This window comes from Lampetra fluviatilis, chromosome 1 (genome assembly GCF_964198595.1).
Source record: "Lampetra fluviatilis chromosome 1, kcLamFluv1.1, whole genome shotgun sequence".
NCBI classification, from domain to species: Eukaryota; Metazoa; Chordata; class Hyperoartia; order Petromyzontiformes; family Petromyzontidae; genus Lampetra; species Lampetra fluviatilis.
Window position 1 is genome coordinate 39,466,538 of NC_136275.1, and position 21,027 is coordinate 39,487,564.

The window sequence follows — 21,027 nt, forward strand, 5'->3', positions numbered from 1 at the left end:
CGGTCGTGTCTCCACCCCTCCCCTGCGTCTCCGGTTTAGATCTTCCCTCTCGGTTGTGTCGCCGACAAGCAGGGGACGATAAACGGGGATTGGTAACTCATCGCACCCACCGGGATGGGGGGCAGGGGGACGGGGGCTACACCTGGGAACGCAACGTCGGTCGGTACCCCGTGGAGGTGGTGTCGCCAACGAGCGCGCCGGTGGTACAGGCGCACAAAACACTCTGTCCTTTGGAGGGTCCGAGGAACCGCAAGCAACAATGTGTCAAAAAAGAAAAAAAAACACATTTCAACGAGACAAGGACACTTTAAATACTATTACAGATGGCCTTGCAACCATTTGGAAAAAATGAAAAAAAAAACCCAATGAATCTAAACCGATGTATACTGGGGGATTGAGCATGAGGACACAGATTCAACACCATCCAAATTAATTTCATTAAACAAAAAAAACATTGCTTCAATGCGCAGGCGAGGTCCTATACATTTGCAAGAGTTAAATTCACATCCAGTCCAGCTGTCAAATGTGTACACCGGTGTGTGAAAGCTGCTGGTTGTTGGCTGCACGGCGGAGAGAAGACGCGCGTGGGGACAGTGCAGGAGGGAACCGTGTTGTGGCGCGGGAGAACGAGGGGAGACGGCGGGGGGCTCTGGGGCACTTCACGCAGACTGCGATGACGATGACAGCGATGATCAACGTCAGCTCGCGCTCTCTCTCTCCCTCTCTGCCAACCCCCCTCCACTGCCACCCCCTTTCCCCGTCTCTCGTCAGTTGTGGATCTTGATGGCCTTCTCCAGGTAGGGGTAGCGACTCCTCTTGGGGGCCTTGTTGAAGTGGTCCAGGCCCAGCCACGGCCTGGTCTGCACCATGCTCCCTGCCGTGCACGCGCATGAACAAAGTGGCAAGGTGGTTGTTTAGAAACCGGATCCGGCAATCCTTTCTGTAATTTTTTTAAACTGTTCAGACAGAAATTATTCCACGCGACAGTAGACATTTATGTACTGGGGGTATTTACATCTTGCCACGGTGGGGAGATGTTAACTACCTCGCCTCGTATACAAGTCGTGGGTTCAAGCCTGACCCGGATGCCTGTATATTTGGAGTTTGCATGTTCGCTCTCCCCAATGGCCGTGTGGATTTTTCTCCGGCTCCTCCGGTTTTACCCTCCACATTTAGAAACATGCATTTAGAGCTGCTATAAATTTACACAAGCCACTTCGTTGCGCTATCATTTGTGATAGCCAGGTCGCTTCTGAAGAAGAGCTATATAAGCTCGGTGGGCTTTACAGGTAAAATAAAAAAATTTTTGTTGATTTTACAGCAGGTTGAAATGCAAACACGGGAGGGCCTCTCCGCGTCAAAGAGAAGCTCGCTGGGTGGCACTCATCTGCTGGGGGAGTCTGAGCCAGGGTAGCGAGAGGGGTTTCTGTTCCCAGGGGCAGGACTGGGCCACCCCTACTGCTGATTTTCTCAACAGCAGTGCTCATTTCAGCAGCCCCGGAGCGATGATGGGCAGGGAATTGTAATCGTCCCACGAATTTACTTCTAAAGTCTTGTTTAAATATTATCTTGTTATATTGTAAGAACCGCTGTGTCATGTTTTTTTTCCTCGAGTGCTAATGTTGCACTCCATTCTTGCCCAAGTTACATCTTTGTTAGTTTGTTATCCTTCCCCCGCACCTCCGATTAGCATAGTTGGCAACGTATGGTGCGAAAGACGTTCAACATACACACATACATCCTAGAATGTGAGACTTCAATGTCTCAAAGGAGTATTTTTTCAATCAACATACAACATACTCTTGGTTCTTTCAGTAAAGTCACGTAGTATAATTTTATTTTATACCTACGTGACTTTACTGAAAGAATCAAAGAGTATGGATTCATGCAGTCACGAAAGCTTCAAATCAACATACAACATGCGAGCTGAACAGCGGCACGAGCATTCACGAGCCTCCACGCGCAGTGCAAACCTTGCTGTGGCTCGAAGTCCTTCAGGTCGACGATGTATTCATCCTCCTTGATGTACTGCGGCCGACCCATCATCACCACGGCGAACTTGAACTGCCGCGCGTGTCGGCGACAGACGCACGCAAACACCAGGTTAGTGGCGGCACACACACAGCCCAACTTGTCACGAGCATAATGGCGTTTTCCAGAAAAACTCTCTTACGCAAACGTTACCCGTCACTGCAACAACCAAGTTGACACGGTTAGTGGAGTCGCAGCTGTGGCATCGGTTCAACCAGACGAGGGACGGGTGAAATGCATCACGGGGCAGCGTTCCCCGAACCCGATCCACGATGCGACATTCATCCGCAAGGCACCAAATCCCCGGAACTGGCCACATCGTGTTTGTGGTTTGCTGCTGGCTTTTTAAAATTTATAATCAGAGGGTGGTGCAGAAAACTCAATCGTTGTATTGTACCATGCTCCCACATCTACGCTGCCCATCTTCCAACAGCCTGCACTGGGTCAAACAATACCAACGCGACCTGCACGGCACGGGGCCTGAACCCCCTTCAGCAGATTGACCAAGCAAACGTGACGGTGGGAAAAAAACTTTTCTTGCACGATGCACATTTACAATCGCGGCAAAGGCAACTCGATGTTCGAGGCCGCACGTGCATTGGATTTAACAGACACGACAGAGAGTCAAAGGGAGTCCGAATGCAGGAATTCAATTCACCCAGAGGATCCCTTCACTGCAAGTGAAAACAACGCAGCTCGCTCTCCGTTGTGCAGAAGGGAGGGAGACTAAACCAGGAATTCTTCTTTAACCAGAAGCATGGAGCAGCGGAAGATCTTTCTCACAAGTAAAGCAGGGGGTTGCGAGTTCAAATCCTGATGAGGAATCGACTCTGCTCATTATACATCTGGGGCTGATAAAATAGTTAAGAGTTTAGAGGGCAACATTGCTTTTTATTATGGATATGCTTGCCGGTTCCCCCGCCCCCGTCATGAGAATGTGGAATTTCCACCACCGGTTCAGGGCTGCAAGCCAAACGAGAGCAGAAAACCACTGCCTTTGTTGACATGGCATAAATCGAAGGGATTGTGGGTAAAGTTGAGGGCAGCCTTCACAGCCCAGGCTACTCTTACACACACACACGAGGCAGAAACAAATGTACACTCTGCATTAAACTAACAAACGCAATTTTACCTTTTCAAACTCCTTGTCAGGAACATCCAGAATGGTTTGAACTCTCTTCGCCACCTCTTTAAAAGGTTCGTCCTGCCACACAAGACAGCAGGGTGGGGTTCTAAATGAGGCACTTTCATTCAAGCAAACGTTGACTGCGGCACCATTCGGAGTTTGCACATCGTACAGGAAGCATCCATGTTGTAAAAACACAGCATCAGAAGCTTTGCAGTTATTCGTGGAGAAAACTTGTCCGCCCTGAACACAACAAGACGTTAAACGAAGGCAAATTGCTTCGATAAAATGTTATCCTAACATTTTTTTACCCTGACATTTTCTTTTTTTACATGCTTCGTTTATGCAAATTATGTAATACATTGCATTGTGTGCTAAAAAGTTAGGAAGGATTTGCAAGGCAATTGAAAAAAAAAAACAATCAGGATAAATCATGCTCACGGATTAAATGTTCTGTCACCAAACCCAGGACAATTTAATGGCAGATTTCAGACTAAAACATTACCCGTCCTATTAATGCAAAACTGGTTTAGAAAAGCATTCCAAATTAATATTCTTCTGTGCTTCTTTAATTAATGTACTGAGAATTCAAGATAATGCCTGCTACCAAACCACTCAACTTTGTAGAAATAATCTTAAGTCCTTGGACAATTCAGAGTTATTTTTATATTATTACAAATGTCATTGTGTGGCGCATGACAGCAGGAATTTAATTAAAATGTCAACGCAGCAACCGACAGAGCATCACGTGTCGGCACAAGATAGAGTCGTGACTTTAGACCACCACTTACCAACTTATATGAACCCTTTAAAGGGAAACTATTGCAAAAGCTTGCTCACCAACGCTTGGGATTGATCTACGATGGTGCCTGTATCATCCATCTTGCTCCATGGAGGCATACGACACCAAACACTTCCCCAACTGCACTCAGATATTTATTTGTGGCATCAATTTGCATATTACAAATGGTTACCATTGCCAAGTAATTCACCGCGTGAACCATGTATTACAGATGTATCAACGTCATGGGCCAATGATTACGACAAATGGCGAGGTGTCGTCTTTGGTCATTCTTTAAAGTGTAACTGTAATGTTTTATATATATAACTGTATAACCTATTGCTTGTTATTGTTTAAAGAAATGCATACACCCTGAAGCGGAACACCAGATATTTCGTTTTTACTCTGAAAGGAAACCAAGCATGAGAAAAAATATTTCAAACTTTGCACACTTCCACCAATTATTGTACGGGGAAAAAAAACCCCAGCAGTTTTAAACCCAGCGAGAAAATAAGTTACTTTAGAAACAAAGGGCAATTATATAAAGTATCTGGTATTGTTGCAATCTTCACCGGATCATTGCCCATAGCCACACATTTATTTTTACTACATACAGCCAATTCTGACTAAACTAAAAAAGAAACTATTTTTTATTTTTCCAAGTAAGGCCCAATAAGCTATATAGCTCTTTTAGGAAGTGACCTGGCAACAAATGATAGCTTAATCTTAATTTTAGAACTTTCGTGACTGCAGGAATTATTATTTGGTTCTTTCGGTTAAGTCACGTCTAAAGATAAAATAATAAATTAAATTAAATAATAGAATACGACGTTTCGATTGCAACACAAGCAATCATCATCAGGTATAATGAAATAGCGACATAAAATCTAACCAGAAAACTATAGACAGACATATTAGCAGACAGATATCACCAAGATACATAGCAGGAGCAACACAGGTAACAGAGAGGGGTGATCGTCTCTGTGGGGTGGCCTTAAATAGACAGAGGGGGGGGCGGAGGCAGAGAGAAGGAAGGGGGGTTAGAGAAAAAATTAGCATATCAATGAGTGGTCAACAGACGTGGTGCTGCACGGCAAGTAAGCCTGCAAATCAGGAGGACACACTAAAATTAAATAACCTAGTAAAATATCGAAATGTAATGTAATACAACACATCGGATCCACGACCTCCCGCATACCAGGCGCGGTAGTTAACATCTCGCCACTGTGGCGCCCACGGTGACGAGATGAACGCACTTCTGCGCTGGAGGACAAACACCTACTTGGCATATTCGCAGCAGAAAAGGAATCCCGAAGGTGCCGAAGACCTCCTTGTGGAAGTGGGCGACTGGGACCAGCATCTCTCGCTCCTTCTCAATGTCCACCTGGTCCACGGGAGTCTCCTGCACGCGTCGGGGCAAAAACCCAGGGGCCCAACGGCGTCAAACGCAACCCGAGCCACCGCAGTCGGCAACAACATACCGCCGTGAAACACTTGCCGACACCGAGTTCGACTGCCCAGCCAACGGCCAACTTCAGTAGGCTGCTTGCGAGCGATATCCGAAGCGGAATTCGATTGGACATATGCCGGGTTCCCAAAAGCGACATCAACGACATCAATTGGGGGAATTTAAACAGTATATATTATTCACACCTGAATGTTAAAATTGTAGTTGTTGTTCTGCATCGACATCAGTCAAGAAGAACATTCACACAAGGAGAGCGGTGGTGCAGCGGTCAACGCAGCCCGCTGCGAATCCAGCAACCCAAGTGTGATTCCCAGCCACGCCAGCCCTTGGTAAGTGGTTGCAAACAGCATTTGCAGTGACTATATGGGGGGGGGGATAGTTGTGTATTTGTGCATTCACGTGTATGTGCGGGTGAGAGTGGCAGTGCATTAGTTAGCGCGTTTCCCTATAAACCTCGCAAACGAGAGTTCAATTCTGAGCCAGCGCACACATGAGTGGTGAGTAATATCCAAGCCGATCCTGGGCCTCCCCACTCATCAAGCTGCACTGATCAGTGCGGTGAAGTATGGTCAAACAATGTCCATGACCGACAACACCCAGTAGTAGACTTACAAAATGTGTACACTATTGATAATATATAAAAGGCACTAAAAATAATGATCATAATTGCAATCATTATAAAGATATTAAAATAAACATACAATGAATACACAGCAGCTTCAACTAAGGTGACACGTAAAATGTGTTTCTGAACAAAGGATGAATAACAGTAAAGTACATTTATTTGCGCAACTGTTACAACATTCATTACCACAACTACCAAAATACCCACATGTACGATTATACATCTCAATTGTAAATCAGGGGAGGAAATGACACATTTAGTGGAGACGCAGTTCCTGAAATTTTGAAACATGCTGTTACTTGAGATTATGCCAAGTAAATTATTTTCTAACTACAAATGTTTATCCAATACTCCCAGACAAACGCAAGAGAGTTAAGTTTGTAGGAAGCACTGTAGATAAACAACTTTTTATTTAAACAATTTTTTTTATTTTACCAGGCAAGTAAGGTCCCACTAAAGCAATATCGCTATTTTTCAGAAGCACCCTGGCCACAATTCATAGATCAACAAAGTGGCTTATCACGTGGAAATTTATAGCACTCTAAAACGAATGTTGAGTCTAAACGTGGAGAGAAAAACCCAGTAAAAATTTCCACGCGACCACAGGGAGAGAGACCTGCAAAGTTCAATTATACAGGCGTCAGGGTCAGGACAAACCCACGACCTCCTGCGTACCAGACGAGGGAGTTAACATCTCGCCCCCGCGGCGCCCAACGTAACGCTCGGTCAGATAAAAGACTGAGCAGGAACGTCACACGTTACGACAGTAGACGAATTTACAATGAGTACTGATTCACAGTAGGATACAGTACAACAGACAAGACGGCACCGCTGCCTGCTTTGGAAAAGTGCTAAACTTTCACGACACGCCGATCCCGACGTTCGCTGCCGAGGGGGAAGGAGGGAGATTGCGCGCCGAGGTTAAAACACAATCAAACGATGGCTGCTGTTGAAAGGGCTGGGAAAGCGCCGTCCGCTTGGTGGCACGTCCGCGCGTGATGGAAGGCAACAACGAAGGTCGTTCAAGTGGCTCTTCTTTCGGAGTGCAGCGGTTGAACACAAGTCAATCGATGGAGTGCCCCTGCTCGTTTATTATCGACGTGAAAATGGCCCCAGCCGCGTCTGATAAGGAAGGCCCTGACGAATTGTTTCTGCCGTGCAAAAAAAAAATCGACTGCAACCGTCAACGTCTCTCTTAACAAGATGCCATCACAAGCTGTCAGCGCCGTAATGGAAACTAAGCGACCCGGACATAAATAGTAACCCTTCAACAAAAAAACCCGTACAACATGGAGCCGCGCAGCTCGACAACACCAGCGTTGTGGCATGTGGTTATACCAGGACGGCTGTAACCCTCGCCCCTATCTACAACGTGGGTTGTAAACGCTAAAGTGCATTCGCAAGGAGTGAGAGAACGCAGCTGCACTGGCATTTGGAGAGCCATTCTCAGGTCCTCAAAGGGCTACTGTTTACTCCAGCGCTCAACTGTGAACCGTGCTGTGTGATGTACAGTATGTTGAACTTCTATCGCACCATACATAGCCAACCAATCGGAAGTGCGATGGGGGGGGGCAGAGCTCGTGTTGACCCACCTCTATTCTGTAGGTGCGACTGGTCGCGGAGTTGATGCATTCCAAGAGTTCATCCTCTTGGCGCATGCCAATGATCTTGTAGCTCACGATTTCCAGCAGCCTAGACAGAGAACAGATGCATACACAGGTTCTAAAATACATACACAAACACATGCACGCTCACAAGCACGCACACACAAACATCTGCCATGTAGTCTGAACAGGATATTGAGGCGAGTGCTGTTAGCAACCACCTATTAAAGGCACACGATGGAATGGTGTGGTATGGCTGATGTTTGTAGACTGCACCAGGTACTTGTATAAGGCAGAGTCAACCTAGGGGAGAGGTCTGGGCACAGTTCAATATTCGTCACCGATTATTGCCATAAGAGGGAATCAAACTCGGGTCACTGAGTCCCATTGGGCAGTTCACTAACCACGACACCACCACTCCCATAAATCACAACGTTACATGCACGAACAAACACACACATTACAAACACACACTTAAAATCGGAAAAAATAAAAATACATAAACAAACACATCGGGGGTTGCTACTGAGGCACATCACAGGCAGTTTTGAGTTTGAGGCACGCAAACACGAAAAAATGTAAACACATGCTCTGCTGTGTGATGGGGATGTTATGGAAAAATGGCTTTGCAATTTTCATGCGAGTGGGCAGTAGCACCAGAAATGTAAAATCTGCTTGTGTAGTCACGCCGTGTTGATTTCATGAACTGCACTGTCATCGTCTAACATGTACTGTGTGTGCTGTACAAACACGGACGCCCACAAGTGTGCAGAGCGCAAGGACGAGAGATGGGCGACTTAAACAAACACTTTTACAAACAGGGATATCATATCTGCTCCTGCTGTTGTATCAACCTTGGCGCCCAGAGTCTGTACAACTCGGTCTGCTTTAATCCGTTGCGAGATCACTTGTAATAACCATGCACAAACAATACGTACGGGGGTGGATGATTCTCCATTACAAACAGCTTTGCTTAAAAAGCTCACCTCGAATGGCACAAGCGGCCGTGGTGACGTCACCACCACTTTATTGTTGTGATGACAAAACAAAGGCAACCCACTAAATAATGTTACATTTCTCTGCTGTGATGCGAGATGGAGTATAAAAGCAGGTGGGATGATGAAAGGGAGACTATCGGCTTTTACCGCAATTGCTTTTGAAGTAATTTACGTGTTATTCATTGCACTTGTTTACCCTCATCATGTCTCAAGACAAGTTTTTGCAGTGGGGAGGGAGGTGGGGCAATGTTTTAGTGATCTGTTTAATCTTCCTACATTTTGCACTTCTATCGTGTATTGTACTTTTTGTTGTTGAACATCTCTGACCCGCCCTAACTGGACATCTGTGAAAAAGAGCATTATAGCTCACTGGATTCCTCCTGCAGTACAAATAAAGAGTCTGATTCTTCTGCAGGTTATGTGTAATTTCAACGAAATAATTTCCAAGTATTTTTTTTTCAGCTTTGGGATGTTTGGCCAATACCAGTAACATTGTATGGTTTTTTTTTATATGAGAGGAAACCAAAGAACTGCATGTAGAACATTGGGTGAACACAAAAAGAACACAGAAAAGGCACCCAAGTCTGGAATTCTAACCCAGTCCCGTAATGCAATGCGCTACTCCGATACGTGACAAACCGGGGCTCTTGAGACTCGGGTGTATACTCGCTTCATATCCTGGCATTGCGATCTTTGTAGGGACGATCAGAAGTGTTTTAATCAATCGCCTCTGGAAGATCCTGTTATGAAATGGGTTTCTTGTTTTGGGTTGGAGGGCACGTATAAAACTATTGCTTTTACAGAGAGGAAACAGGATTTTTTGCAGGGGGGTGTGACACCTATCCTGATATCGAATGAAGACTTTATTTATTAACATGCGGCTGCAAGCGCAAGTCGGGCAAAACACACTCGAGGTATTGATACGCCTATCTCGCCAGACAGGATATCATCAACTTCAACTGACAGGCGTGGAAATAGGTAAGTGATACCCAGAGCCGAGCGAGGTCAATGTCTGTGTTGCACCTGGCCTCGAGCAAAGATGTCAACATTAATGGAACGTAAAGATTTTACGAGCTCAATTACACATCTACCCTACACGTTTCTGCACTGGAGGATTAACCCTGCAGATGAAGTACGGTTAAACAAATCGCACAACTGATATGGAGGGGGGGAGGGTGATTATTACTTAGCAGCGGGTTGAAAAAATAATTGTTAATTTTTACTGTAAATTCAACGATGGTGGGAAAATTGAGATTCTCATGATTGCTGTGTTGCGGTGCCGATGAGGTCTGTCTGTGTTCTCTAGCGGAGACCGTGCGGATCTCCACGTGTGTCAGCGGGGTAGTGACCTGCACACAATGAAGACTTTGTGCAGGAAATACACGAGAGCATTCTGTTACCAGTAAGATGAAACTGAAATAAATGTTAAGAGTATTTTCGCACAAATTATTAAGGGAACAGAACATGATCCAGATAGAAGAGGATTTACGTGCAGTTTAAGATATTAATAGAAAATTTCCGTTCACCAATTAATTTATGCACATTTTTTGTTAAATGGAACCAGCATTGCTTAAATGTATAACGCAGATCACGCAAAAACTACGTTGTGGTTCAATAACAACACACACTGCCAGCCGCGCTCACTCGGTGCCAACAACACAGCAGCTCACTTGAATACAAAATGAGTAGGCCAGGCTCCAAAACCAACATCGAACAATTGTGATTTAAAGCGTTCGTGACTGCAGGGATTCATATTCTTGGTTCTTTCGGTAAAGTCACGTAGAAGGGAAACAATACAATAATAAAAATATAAAACAATACAATTCTCACGACGTTTCGACTGCAACAGAAGCAATCATCATCAGGTGTGAAATCCACAGCAAGAAAATTTGAAACGTCGTGAGAATTTTATTGTTCTATATTTTTATTATTTTATTGTTTCCCTTCTACGTGACTTTACCGAAAGAACCAAGAATAAGAACAATTGTGTCAGTTCAAACGGAATTCGCACAGGGGTGGAAAAAACCTAATTTGAGGATTAAGGTTCAAACCTTAATAAACCTCATGGTTTTATTCGCAATACTCCCAGACCAGGTACTAGTCCTCCTCCGACGAGTTCCTGTCGTAGCTCTCGGACATATAACTGCATTCGGCGAATGCCGCAAGTCGCTCTTGAGGTCGAGCAACTTCTCCACCGAACTGGGCGCCAAGCTGTTCCTGAGCTTGCTGTGTATGAAGCCCATAGTTGAGAAGTTGCAGAGGATGTCGCCATTGTGAACAGCTTGACGCCGATCTTCTGATCAGGCCAGGCCACGCCGTTAGACTGCCAATACTGCTAAGGTGTCTTACATCCCTTGAGCAGCATAATGAATCTAAATATGCCGGCATCTTTCTCCTGCTACGCCGAAATTACATACTCGGTGAGCTGCATAAAGAGCGCCTCTCGTCATCAACTGCCATCTCATCGTCGATCGGTGTGTCCAGTAAGATGTTATCCAACTCTTTTCGATTAGCCAGGCTCAAGTCCTCTCCAATGAAGCGAGGATCTAACAGATACGCCAGTCCATCGACCTTTCCGTACATGAACTGAAAGAGACTTGCTGCCAACTTGATCAGGTAGTTGATCTCTTCAGTGCTCGCATGACCATCTTCGTGCAGTTTGGCAAACTCAGCGGGGAGGGCGTGAAAATCCGGCAAGACTTCAGAGACTGGTACAGAATCGGATTGATATTTGACAATCAATGCATCGATGGGCGTGAGAATGGAAAGGGACTTCTGCAAGAGACGAAGTCGTCGCTTGTAATGATGGTCTTGATTCGCATTCGCTCGGATTTCTGAGCTGCCGTCCCCTTGATGAAGTTGCGAGCTGTGACAATGGAATGCAGAATCATCTCCGACGACAACAGCGTCTCGCAACAGCCTTTGATCGTTCCCCAACGTGAAGGAGCCAGACGGACCAAAGCTCGAACGCCAGCAATCTTCTGTTCAGCCTGCAGCTGTGCCTTGAGAATGTGACTGTTGTGAAACAATTTGACCGTGTCCTTGTACCCCATGATGAACTCGAACGGATATTCTATCGGGTATGTGTTCTGGTTGGCCGGGTTTGCTCGTCTTCGTGGAAGAGAATATGTCCTTGACAAGCAAATGCAGAGCATGTGACGTACAGCCTTGGAAATAGGATGGGTGAGCCTTCGAGAGCTGTTCCCACGCATTCTTGTTGGTGGATGTGTTGTCGGTGACCGTGCCAACGAATGTAGTCTTCGGATGGGATGCCATCACAAGTTTAAGATCCGAGGCGATCCAGTCAGCGTTGTGGCCCTGATCTCCAGGGAACACCGACTCGAGAAACAACGTTGTGGACGGCAATGTAACCATGCAGTTCACAATCGGTTCATTCTTGATGTTTGACCACGCATCAGATGTCAAGCAAATGGTCTTATTGTCCAGGACGGTGTCATCCTTCTTCCTGTCGATCAATGGTCAGGCCAGCCTCTTCCTGTTCGGCAGCACTGCATCTGGGTGAAGGGCCTTCACAGCGATGACCAGGTTCTTCTCCGACCCACTGGAACGACGTGCCCGAGAAAATGTAATGCATTGCTATGGCCTGCTCGAACTTCTACTTCGTTCGCTTATGGAGCTTGGGTATGAGGTGATCTTTGATCGATCCTCGCTTCATCGACGAAGCATTCGATGTAGATGGAGTTGAGCTGCCACTTGCCTTCGATGGCTTCGCCCGCTTCTTGTTCGACGCATACCACTCGGGACGATTATCTATCTCGGTGCCATTCATTGCCCTCCGAAAAGCGGCGCATGCATTCAGGTGCCTAATCGCCTGCTCACTCTTCTTGTGATGGTTGAATCTGGTGCGACAATGGTTGCAGACGCCACTCTTCAACTTGTGCGGTTCCGGATCATCGATGAAGTAGTGCCAAAACTGGCCCATCGAGCGTCCTCTGACCTTCCCTGCGTTCGCCGACAACTCGTCGGCCACTCTATCCTTCTCCATCACAATTACAACATCACTATCACATTCTTCGGAATCGAGTAAATCCTCATCCAGGTCCTGATCCATGATCCTGCTCGTGGTGGAAATTGGGTTCGTTTGATGACACTAATAACTCAGGGAATGCCAAGATTTCTGATTTCCGTGCTCCGGCCTTCCGCAGTCCGTTACTTCAGTCAGACTTCCTGCAAAAACCAAAATGGCGTCTTTTTATAATAAACCTCAAAACCTCACCCTAACTGGCCCTTCGGGATATTGAGTTTTATTTATTTATTTAAACCTTATGAAACCTAATTGTTTTAAACCTCGCCTTGCCACCCATGATTTCGCAACAAATTCTCCACACAAGCATGGAGCTGTGGTGCAGTGGTCGGCCGGTCCAACCCACTCCTTCCATAAAGGGGCACTGCCCTGTGTGGTGAAGTATGGTCAAACGACCCACGTGAATGACATACAAGATGCGACGCAAAACACCAACCGCACAAAAACAGGCAGCACTAGCGAAATGGATTTTCTAAAAACATTTACAGAAACGTAATGCAAACAACTAATCAATTCCCCAGAGAAGAGGAAGTAATAACTTTCATACAAAAAGCAAATAGTAAAAATCTACGGGGTTCATACATATGCACCATTGACACTTCCACAAGGACAATTACCGAAAACCGTTCCACTGTGTACATACACAAACAAACATCTATTACACGCCTGTCCCAAACATTCCCCCTCTGGCAGATTACAACGCACCTATGTTGTTTATTGATGGAGAATAACCCTTACACAGCAGCGCAGGCCTGGGCACTGGGTACAGAGCGCCCCTCACTACCCTCGCCCAGCCCCCCCCCCCACTGGCCTCACCTGGCAATGGCCCAGACAGCGTGACCACAAACCCACAAAGCAATCCCAACGTACAAACCCAGCCTGGGCGCACGCACAGCATACCTCGCTCCTCTTTCTCAACCCAAGCACGTTGTCATTTTGTACAGCGCTCGTCACCTTCTTGCCTCGCCACGCGCAAACGCACCTAGCGCCGTGTTGCCGCGTGTGGCCGGTGTGAGCTCACCTGTGATTAATCACGTGTATAATTGTGCACTCTGCAGAATGGTTCATGTTCCCATATGCTACAGAGCTACGGATAGCCAAGTGCGTGTTTGTTATCCTGCGGAGTGCATCTCAGCACCTCGCCTGTCGCCCCCACAGATGTCCTCTTCTCTCCCACACCCCCAAAGTGTGCAGATAATATTTACTCTGTTGTATGTAAATAAGACAAATAATTAGGGGGGGGCGACAATTGTTGTAAACCTATTATTGGATCAACTTTTCACCCCCACATCCGAGGGGGGGGGGTTCACTTTCTATAACGTTTTGATTCAGGCCTTCTGAAAGTCTCTAATAATTTAGTTGACGGATAAACAGACAAAATGGACAAACGGAACCCCGAGCTTTTATAAATCGATTATTATTTAAGATTAGGCAATAGTGATCAAAGGTTGGACCCTGAGCCCTCACGTGCACAGTGGAGTCGGAGGCACATCCCAAATGTAGATCTGGACCGGTAAGCTGCACTCTACATTAGCTACAATAATATATAACTGTTAAATTGATATTACTTGAATGTCAATCGACTGACAGGAACTTGGTAATGTTAATCGACTGTTGATTGAGTTATTGGCAATAATGAAAATATGCACAATTAAGACTTCGATATTAAAGTTGATTTCAAAATATCAGCACTGGTGCTCAATCCCACTGACAGAGAGATTCAGCTGCAGTGTTGTGACGTGTGATGGTATCTTTGATCGCTATTGCAGATACACAAATTGCCCTTCTGAAGAGGACTTTTGAAATAAAGTTTTGCCGTTTCACAAACCCCCCCCACCCCCCCGCCCCGGTGCTCAGCCGTTGTCGAGTCGCCCACTTCTCCAGAACAAAACGTAGAGTCTACTCATCATCTCAGAACTTTGTTAATTATATTATTTGTGCTCTAGTTAGCTGACCTGTCCGCCCCCCCGCCCGCCCACCCCCCCTCGAAAGGATTCACGGGGGTGGGAAGAGAGCGGACACGGCAGACGGGCTACACGTGCGAAGTTAATGCACCTTAAACATCCATCTCATACTTTATCTTGCCACTTAAATCTGTTGAGTCACGGCTCTCAACTGAAACTATCAACTATTGGCGGCATATCCCAAACCCCCCCCCACCCGCCATCGACTAAAATGTGGTAACTTTTTTTTCTGGTAGAATTTTGCAAACAAATGGAAGCGTTTTACGTGGTTCACTCTTAAACGGTAAATAACACGGTTCATTATTTAACAAAAATGCTGGAAATCATAGCCAACTGAATAACTGCCAAAGTAGCTAATGTTATTGATATTTAAGAAGAAATCACTGCGAAACACAAATAATAACTGCCTACACAGGTGGATAGAAGCGGAACTTTGCACGGGTGCGTTTCTTAAACTCCCGACTTAAAAAGCCACTCTAAGATCGAGGAAACCTTCCGATGGCAAGACAACTTAGCCACAGCCAACATTAAAGTTAGAAGCAGACGTGACGAAAAAAACATTCATGTCAGGTGGTTTAACAAATACGCTGTTTCAGAGTTATGTGATCTGGACCCGGTGTCTGTGCCGGGCCTCTGCGGACAGGCAGACGATGCTCGGGTGAACCACCAAAAGGCTCTTGTGCAACTGGGTTGACAAAACATTTTTTTCTCAGTTGGCAGTTAGTTTTTCACACACGGAAAACGAGCCGGGCCGTGGATCTCGGCCAGCGTGCCTTGGCAAGCCTGTGCCTCCTCGCTCTCAACTTTGGCCTAGAGGGAAAAAAAACCGCAACAACACTGCACAACAGCGGCCCCGGAAAACGACCATGACACTTCTGGCTTGGCTCGGTGCCAACAATAACCAAAGCTTTGCTGGAAAAACAGCTGTAGGAACGGCGGGCGAGCAGCTTCCAAAGGAAAAGCTTTAAGCAGAAAAACTGAAACAATGCGTTAATTGTGTATACATTGAGGCGCTGCTACGATCGCGACAACCCCCGTCGCCACTGTGAAGGTGAATACAAACGGAACGTAGACATGAGCAGCGAAACTATAGTACGACGACGATGCTGTGAGAGAATGTGCTTTAGTCGATGAACAAACGACTCCCACTCATTCAGTAATCAACACCGTACTGTACTCCCCCAGATGCCAGACAATGGACAATCAGCTTAAGGGTACAGATGTCATCTATTAGGTAATGGTCTCTTCCAAACCTTTCGTTGGTTACACATTAAAAATATTATTAGGTAGTCAATGCAGTGCGCGGAACTTTAGAAGGCAGAGCTTTTTGCAGGAACTCATTCGAGCAAGGCAACTGTGTACGTGTGCTGACCATCCAATTAAAATTCTACAAATCATTATCTTTTAAAATTTTGCAATGGAGAGCTCCAAGAAGTGGACCGCCACTCAAGACCTCACACTCTCAACTGGTCACAAAAAACCCTGCCCCTTGATGGCCCGCACTGCCTCTCACACAACGGATCCATCTCTACGCGGTCCACCAACTCCAACCTCTGCAACACACACATTCCTTGAGCAAAAGCAGAGAAACGCACAAGCTACGCAAGCAGCCTCAGCGATGCTTGCTGTACGAGAGGGGGGGAGCACGCCGGCGACGATTACAACTGACAAAACAATGTGCGGGTCCCCCACCCCGGTTACGGGCGAACTCTATATAATTAGCACGCAAGCAAAGCTTGACGCTTTTTAACACTGCAATTAACTATAATGGTGAAATAGCAAACGGCCGTTTCAACATTTTTTTTGTATTATCGTTAATGTTCTCAAGCAGGCCCCTTGTCCCTTTTTAAACTTCTGCTGCAATGACATGACCCAGCAATGTGCTAGCACAATGAGAACGCAAGTCAACAGGAAGGCATGACAGAGGATGGCTCTGTGGAATAGGCCCAACCCAGCGGACAGCATTTCCCCCCACCACCCCCCGTCCCTCCCCCCCACCACCATGAACAAGAGCTGCTTCCCATTCCTAGAATAAAGGCTAAAATTATAATACAAATGGAAATAGGCCACATCCACAAATTGTAAAGTTTGGCAAGTGAAACGGGCGAAGTGTTAAACCATCCTAGCAAGACAAATCAAATTCACAAACCTGTCGTTTTATAGTAATAATAATGAGAAACCCCAACCCTTCAAAACTGTAATTACGCACTTTCTGGGTGTTTATTTGTTGTGCACAGTCCCCGAGTTACGGAAGGGTTAGGGTTCCCGAGAACGACCCGTAACCCGAATTTTCCGTATGTCGGAAACTGAACAATTTCCCCCCAAAATAAAAATTCCATTTACTTTAATCCTAGCGAAGCTCGCTCCACGGAATTAATTCGCAACCCCACCACGCTGCACCACTTGCCCTTACGTAACTAACGCAAACATTTGTGTGTGTAGAATTTTTTTTAACATGATTTATGGGAGCATTTCTGTAAGGTTCGATTTCCGTAAGTCGGGTCTTCCGCAACCCGGGGACTGTCTGCAATCATGCTGAACAGAAAGCTTGAGACAGACTGCTTGTGTAGAGCCATATCATTGGAATCAAATCTAACTGCACAATCCTCTAAAATTAAAGTGATCCCCAGCTCAAAAACTCTTCTGACCGAGCGATTGATGTCACGTAACGCTCAGTGAGCGGATGGCAACGCTCCTTCTCGATTATGAACATGACCGATACCGGGGATTCGATACAACTCAACTCACGTGGGCTCTGTGCTGTACCGACAATACACCGCAGCTGCATCGATGCCTTTTATACGAAGGCATAGAACATTACTGCAACGTTTTAAATAATACTATACTTATTTTTAGTGTCGAGTAAACAGTCACGAGATTTGTCTATTTGGCGTTTGAACATCTTAACACCTCCCGTGTTATTGCCAGAAGGACTAAAAGCCTATTTTTATCTCCTCATTTTGACATTGGCAATAAAGATTCGATAGATATAATTGCTCAATCCGAGCTATTCATGCTTTGATAATTGCATTGCCTTAGCACCGTTTGCATTTTGGCATTCTCTGGTCTAACACCAGTGAGACGAGGCCGTCTCTGGTGTAGGCCAATCAGTTTCAAAGACAATGCACACATTATGACATTATGAGAGCAAGTTTGTGTGCATGTTTCGCCATAAGCAGGTGTGGTCAATGCAGACTTGCAATAGGTAGGTGTCTATTTTATGTGTCAACATCTTAACACCTCGTGTTATTTGCCAGAAAGGGGAAACCTATTCGTCTTATTTAATCATTCTGATAATGGCAAAAAAGGTCCCGTAGATTTGTCATGCATCCTCAAATGTGTGTTCATACAAACATCTCACAACGCACACGTCTGTGCCCTCATTCCCCTGGAGTAGAGAGAACATGAACACCAACCACTCTGCAGAGAAGTCAACAGTGGTTGTCCGATGTACGTGTGTATGTTGAACTTCCTTCGCACCGTACGCAGCCAACACAGCCAACCACGCGGACAAGGACAACAAACTAAACACAAAAACCACTGGCTCTGGGAAAATCAACAAGACAGCACCACCCTTGAGCTCATCAGGGTAAGAACACTGACCCCCCCCCCCACGGCTACTGACTGTATCTGCGCTTTTTAAAATATATATAAAAACACACTTGCAGAATATTACAAGCGTGCAAAACAAACAAAGGGTAGAACGGCAGCGGTGAGTAAAGATGTGACATCACACAAGAACAAATAAGTCAACAGTGTTCGTTTTTGACGCTGGTGAACTCTTTTGCCCCCTTGCAACATTTAAGTGTGAATTCTTCGTGACTTTGACAAGACAGATTTAGCAATAGAGTGGATTATGCAAAATACAGATCAAGGTTTTTGAGTATTGGAAAGCTCATCCGGAATAATGGTATTTCCCAAAACACTCGTGAAAACAGCCATTAGTCATCAGCTCCTGACTGATGCCATGTGTCCACCTCCCAATGCTCGTTGATGTGTGTAAGACATTATCGAAGCACCGCATAAGGCTGTGAAGAGGATGCTAGACACGGTGCAATCGAAAATTATGAAAAATAATAATAGGTTTTAGCCTTTCTGACAACAAAACAGGTGTGAAGATGTTCAAACGCCAAATAGAAACCTTTTGCAAGGCACAACATCCGCATTAACCACACGTACTGATTCTTCTGCCGTGGCCGATCATTGCTACAACTCGGTGGGCTCTCATGAAATTGTCTTTTCCGAGACCAAGGTTCTCTGCAAACCTCCCGGCTACCATCAAAGGTTTGTACACGAAGCCATACAAATATACAAACACAGACATAATTTCAACCGTGATGATGGGTACAAACTTAGTAATCATTGGAAAGATGTTATCAACCACGCAAAAAAGACTTAATCACAAATTTTTTGGACCATCTTATCTGACAGGCACTATTTTACTGTACTTTACCGAGTGTTAACATCCCCAGTTATTTTAACAGTACTCTCTTCATTGTTCAGCCAGCATTGGTATAAACATGGGCATTTTCGTTCTTTTGTCTATCATGTGTATCAGACCCCCCCCTCCCCCTCTCTCTCCATTGTGTTGGCGTGTGCAGTAATTGGCCGCTTGCGCACAAGCGCTTCCACGTCCGTCGCCCACCCTTTTGGCCTCGCCCCCCCCCGGCCCCCCCCCCCCTCCCGATACGTTCCATTCATTGGCTACCATAGTCTGATGAGCTCCCCCTAAGTTTGTACCCATCATCATTTTCGTTCTTTTGTCTATCATGTGTATTAGACCTCCCCTCCTCCTCTCTGCCCATTGTGTTGGCGGGTGCAGTGGCTGGCCGCTTGCGCACAATCGCTCCATTGTGTTGGCGTGTGCAGTAATTGGCCGCTTGCGCACAAGCGCTTCCACGTCCATCGCCCACCCTTTTGGCCTCGCCCCCCCTCCCTCCCGATACGTTCCTTTCATTGGCTACCATAGTCTGATGAGCTCCCCCCTCCCTCTCCCTCCCCCCTCAACTCGCTTTTAAGGGATTACATCTTGAATCATTGCCTCACTTGATACAGCTAATCTGGCTGTGACGGTCCCACCTGATGACGGAGACTTGTGTTGCCTCCGAAACGTCGTGATTTTTGTTTTTATTTTATTTTACTTTCTACGTGACTTTACCGAAAAAACCTAAGAAGATGATTCCTTGCAGTCACGAAAGCTTCAAATCTAGAATTGTTTGCATGTTTTGCCACATTAAGTGGTGAATGCAGAATTGATGCTATGCAAAAGATGTCTATTTGGTGTTTAAGCATCTTAACCGCTTCTGTTTTATTGCCAGAAAGGGTAAAAAAAAACCTCTTCTGATGTTTTATAATTTTTGATTCTGGAAAAAATGTCCCATAGATACCGTGGGTCTCAATCACAAAAGTAGGCCACAGTTTCAACATCGTAGCCCAAATCCGAGATTTAAAAATGTAGACAACTAAAATGCAAAGTGTGAGTAACCATCTCCACGGCAACAGCCACCGACATTACACTTGAAAACATAACATTACGACTCTAAACAGGGCCTCACCTTGTCAAGCCAAAAGTCACGAAGGCTCAGACTCTCCAAAGGCAATTAGCATGCTTGTGCTAATCCGTGCTTTATACTTATAAAATGGCAAACTGTGATCACCATTACAAGTGTGTGGGTCCAACTATGCCACTGAGTGCACTCGGAGGGGGATTTTTGGAATTCCATTAAATAGCACAAATAGGACTGGTGGAGAGTGGGAGAAGCAGGACTTGTGTAGAGTGGTACAAACAGGACTTGGTGGAGAGTGGCACAAACAGGACTGGTGGAGAGCGTTACACAATTGGGGTAGCGACCTGAGTTTGCCGGAGCTGGTCTCCGAGAGGGTGACCGTCTTCTTGCACTCCTCGAGCAGGTCCTGCACACAGCCGTGCTTGTCCGGGTAGAGCGTGATCTCCTGCGGGGCAGGAAACTCAGCCGTCACTCTAAAACTAAACAATTTTTTTATTTTGCCAGGTAAGGCCCACTGAGCTATATAGCTCTCTTTCAGAAGCAACCTGGCTATCACAAATGAGGGCTCAACGAAGCGGCTTATCAGCCAGAAACTTATAATAGACAAATACTCTAACTGTATGTTGATTTCCAAATGTGGGGGGAAAAACGGGAGGACCCAGAGAAAAATCTACACGACTACAGGGAGAACACGCACACTCCAAATATACAGGTTAACTCCCTCGCCTGTTATACCTTCCGTATAACAGGCGAGGTAGTTAACATGGTCACCGTGGCGCCCGCCACTTGTCTGCCAGCCGTCTAACCCAGCCACACTCAAAACAGTCAATGTGCTTCCTACTCAAAAGAGCATTGATGCTGCTCATCTTCGATATACA

The 21,027-nt window shown here is 45.8% G+C and overlaps 1 protein-coding gene across 5 annotated transcripts in view; it reads right to left on the reverse strand.

The window, feature by feature from the left end:
* Window positions 1-284: 284 nt before the first annotated feature.
* USP7 (ubiquitin specific peptidase 7) overlaps window positions 285-21,027 on the reverse strand; it is an 87,434-nt gene continuing 66,691 nt past the window's right edge. For all 5 annotated transcript variants that reach the window (XM_078862692.1, XM_078862683.1, XM_078862673.1 and 2 more), the window contains 6 exons: window positions 20,494-20,594; window positions 7,624-7,723; window positions 5,221-5,340; window positions 3,164-3,235; window positions 1,974-2,064; window positions 285-874 (listed from right to left, as the gene is read on the reverse strand). In XM_078862692.1, coding sequence (XP_078718818.1) covers window positions 768-874; window positions 1,974-2,064; window positions 3,164-3,235; window positions 5,221-5,340; window positions 7,624-7,723; window positions 20,494-20,594 — 591 coding nt within the window. In that variant the 3' untranslated portion in view covers window positions 285-767. The remainder of the gene's footprint in view (window positions 875-1,973; window positions 2,065-3,163; window positions 3,236-5,220; window positions 5,341-7,623; window positions 7,724-20,493; window positions 20,595-21,027) is intronic.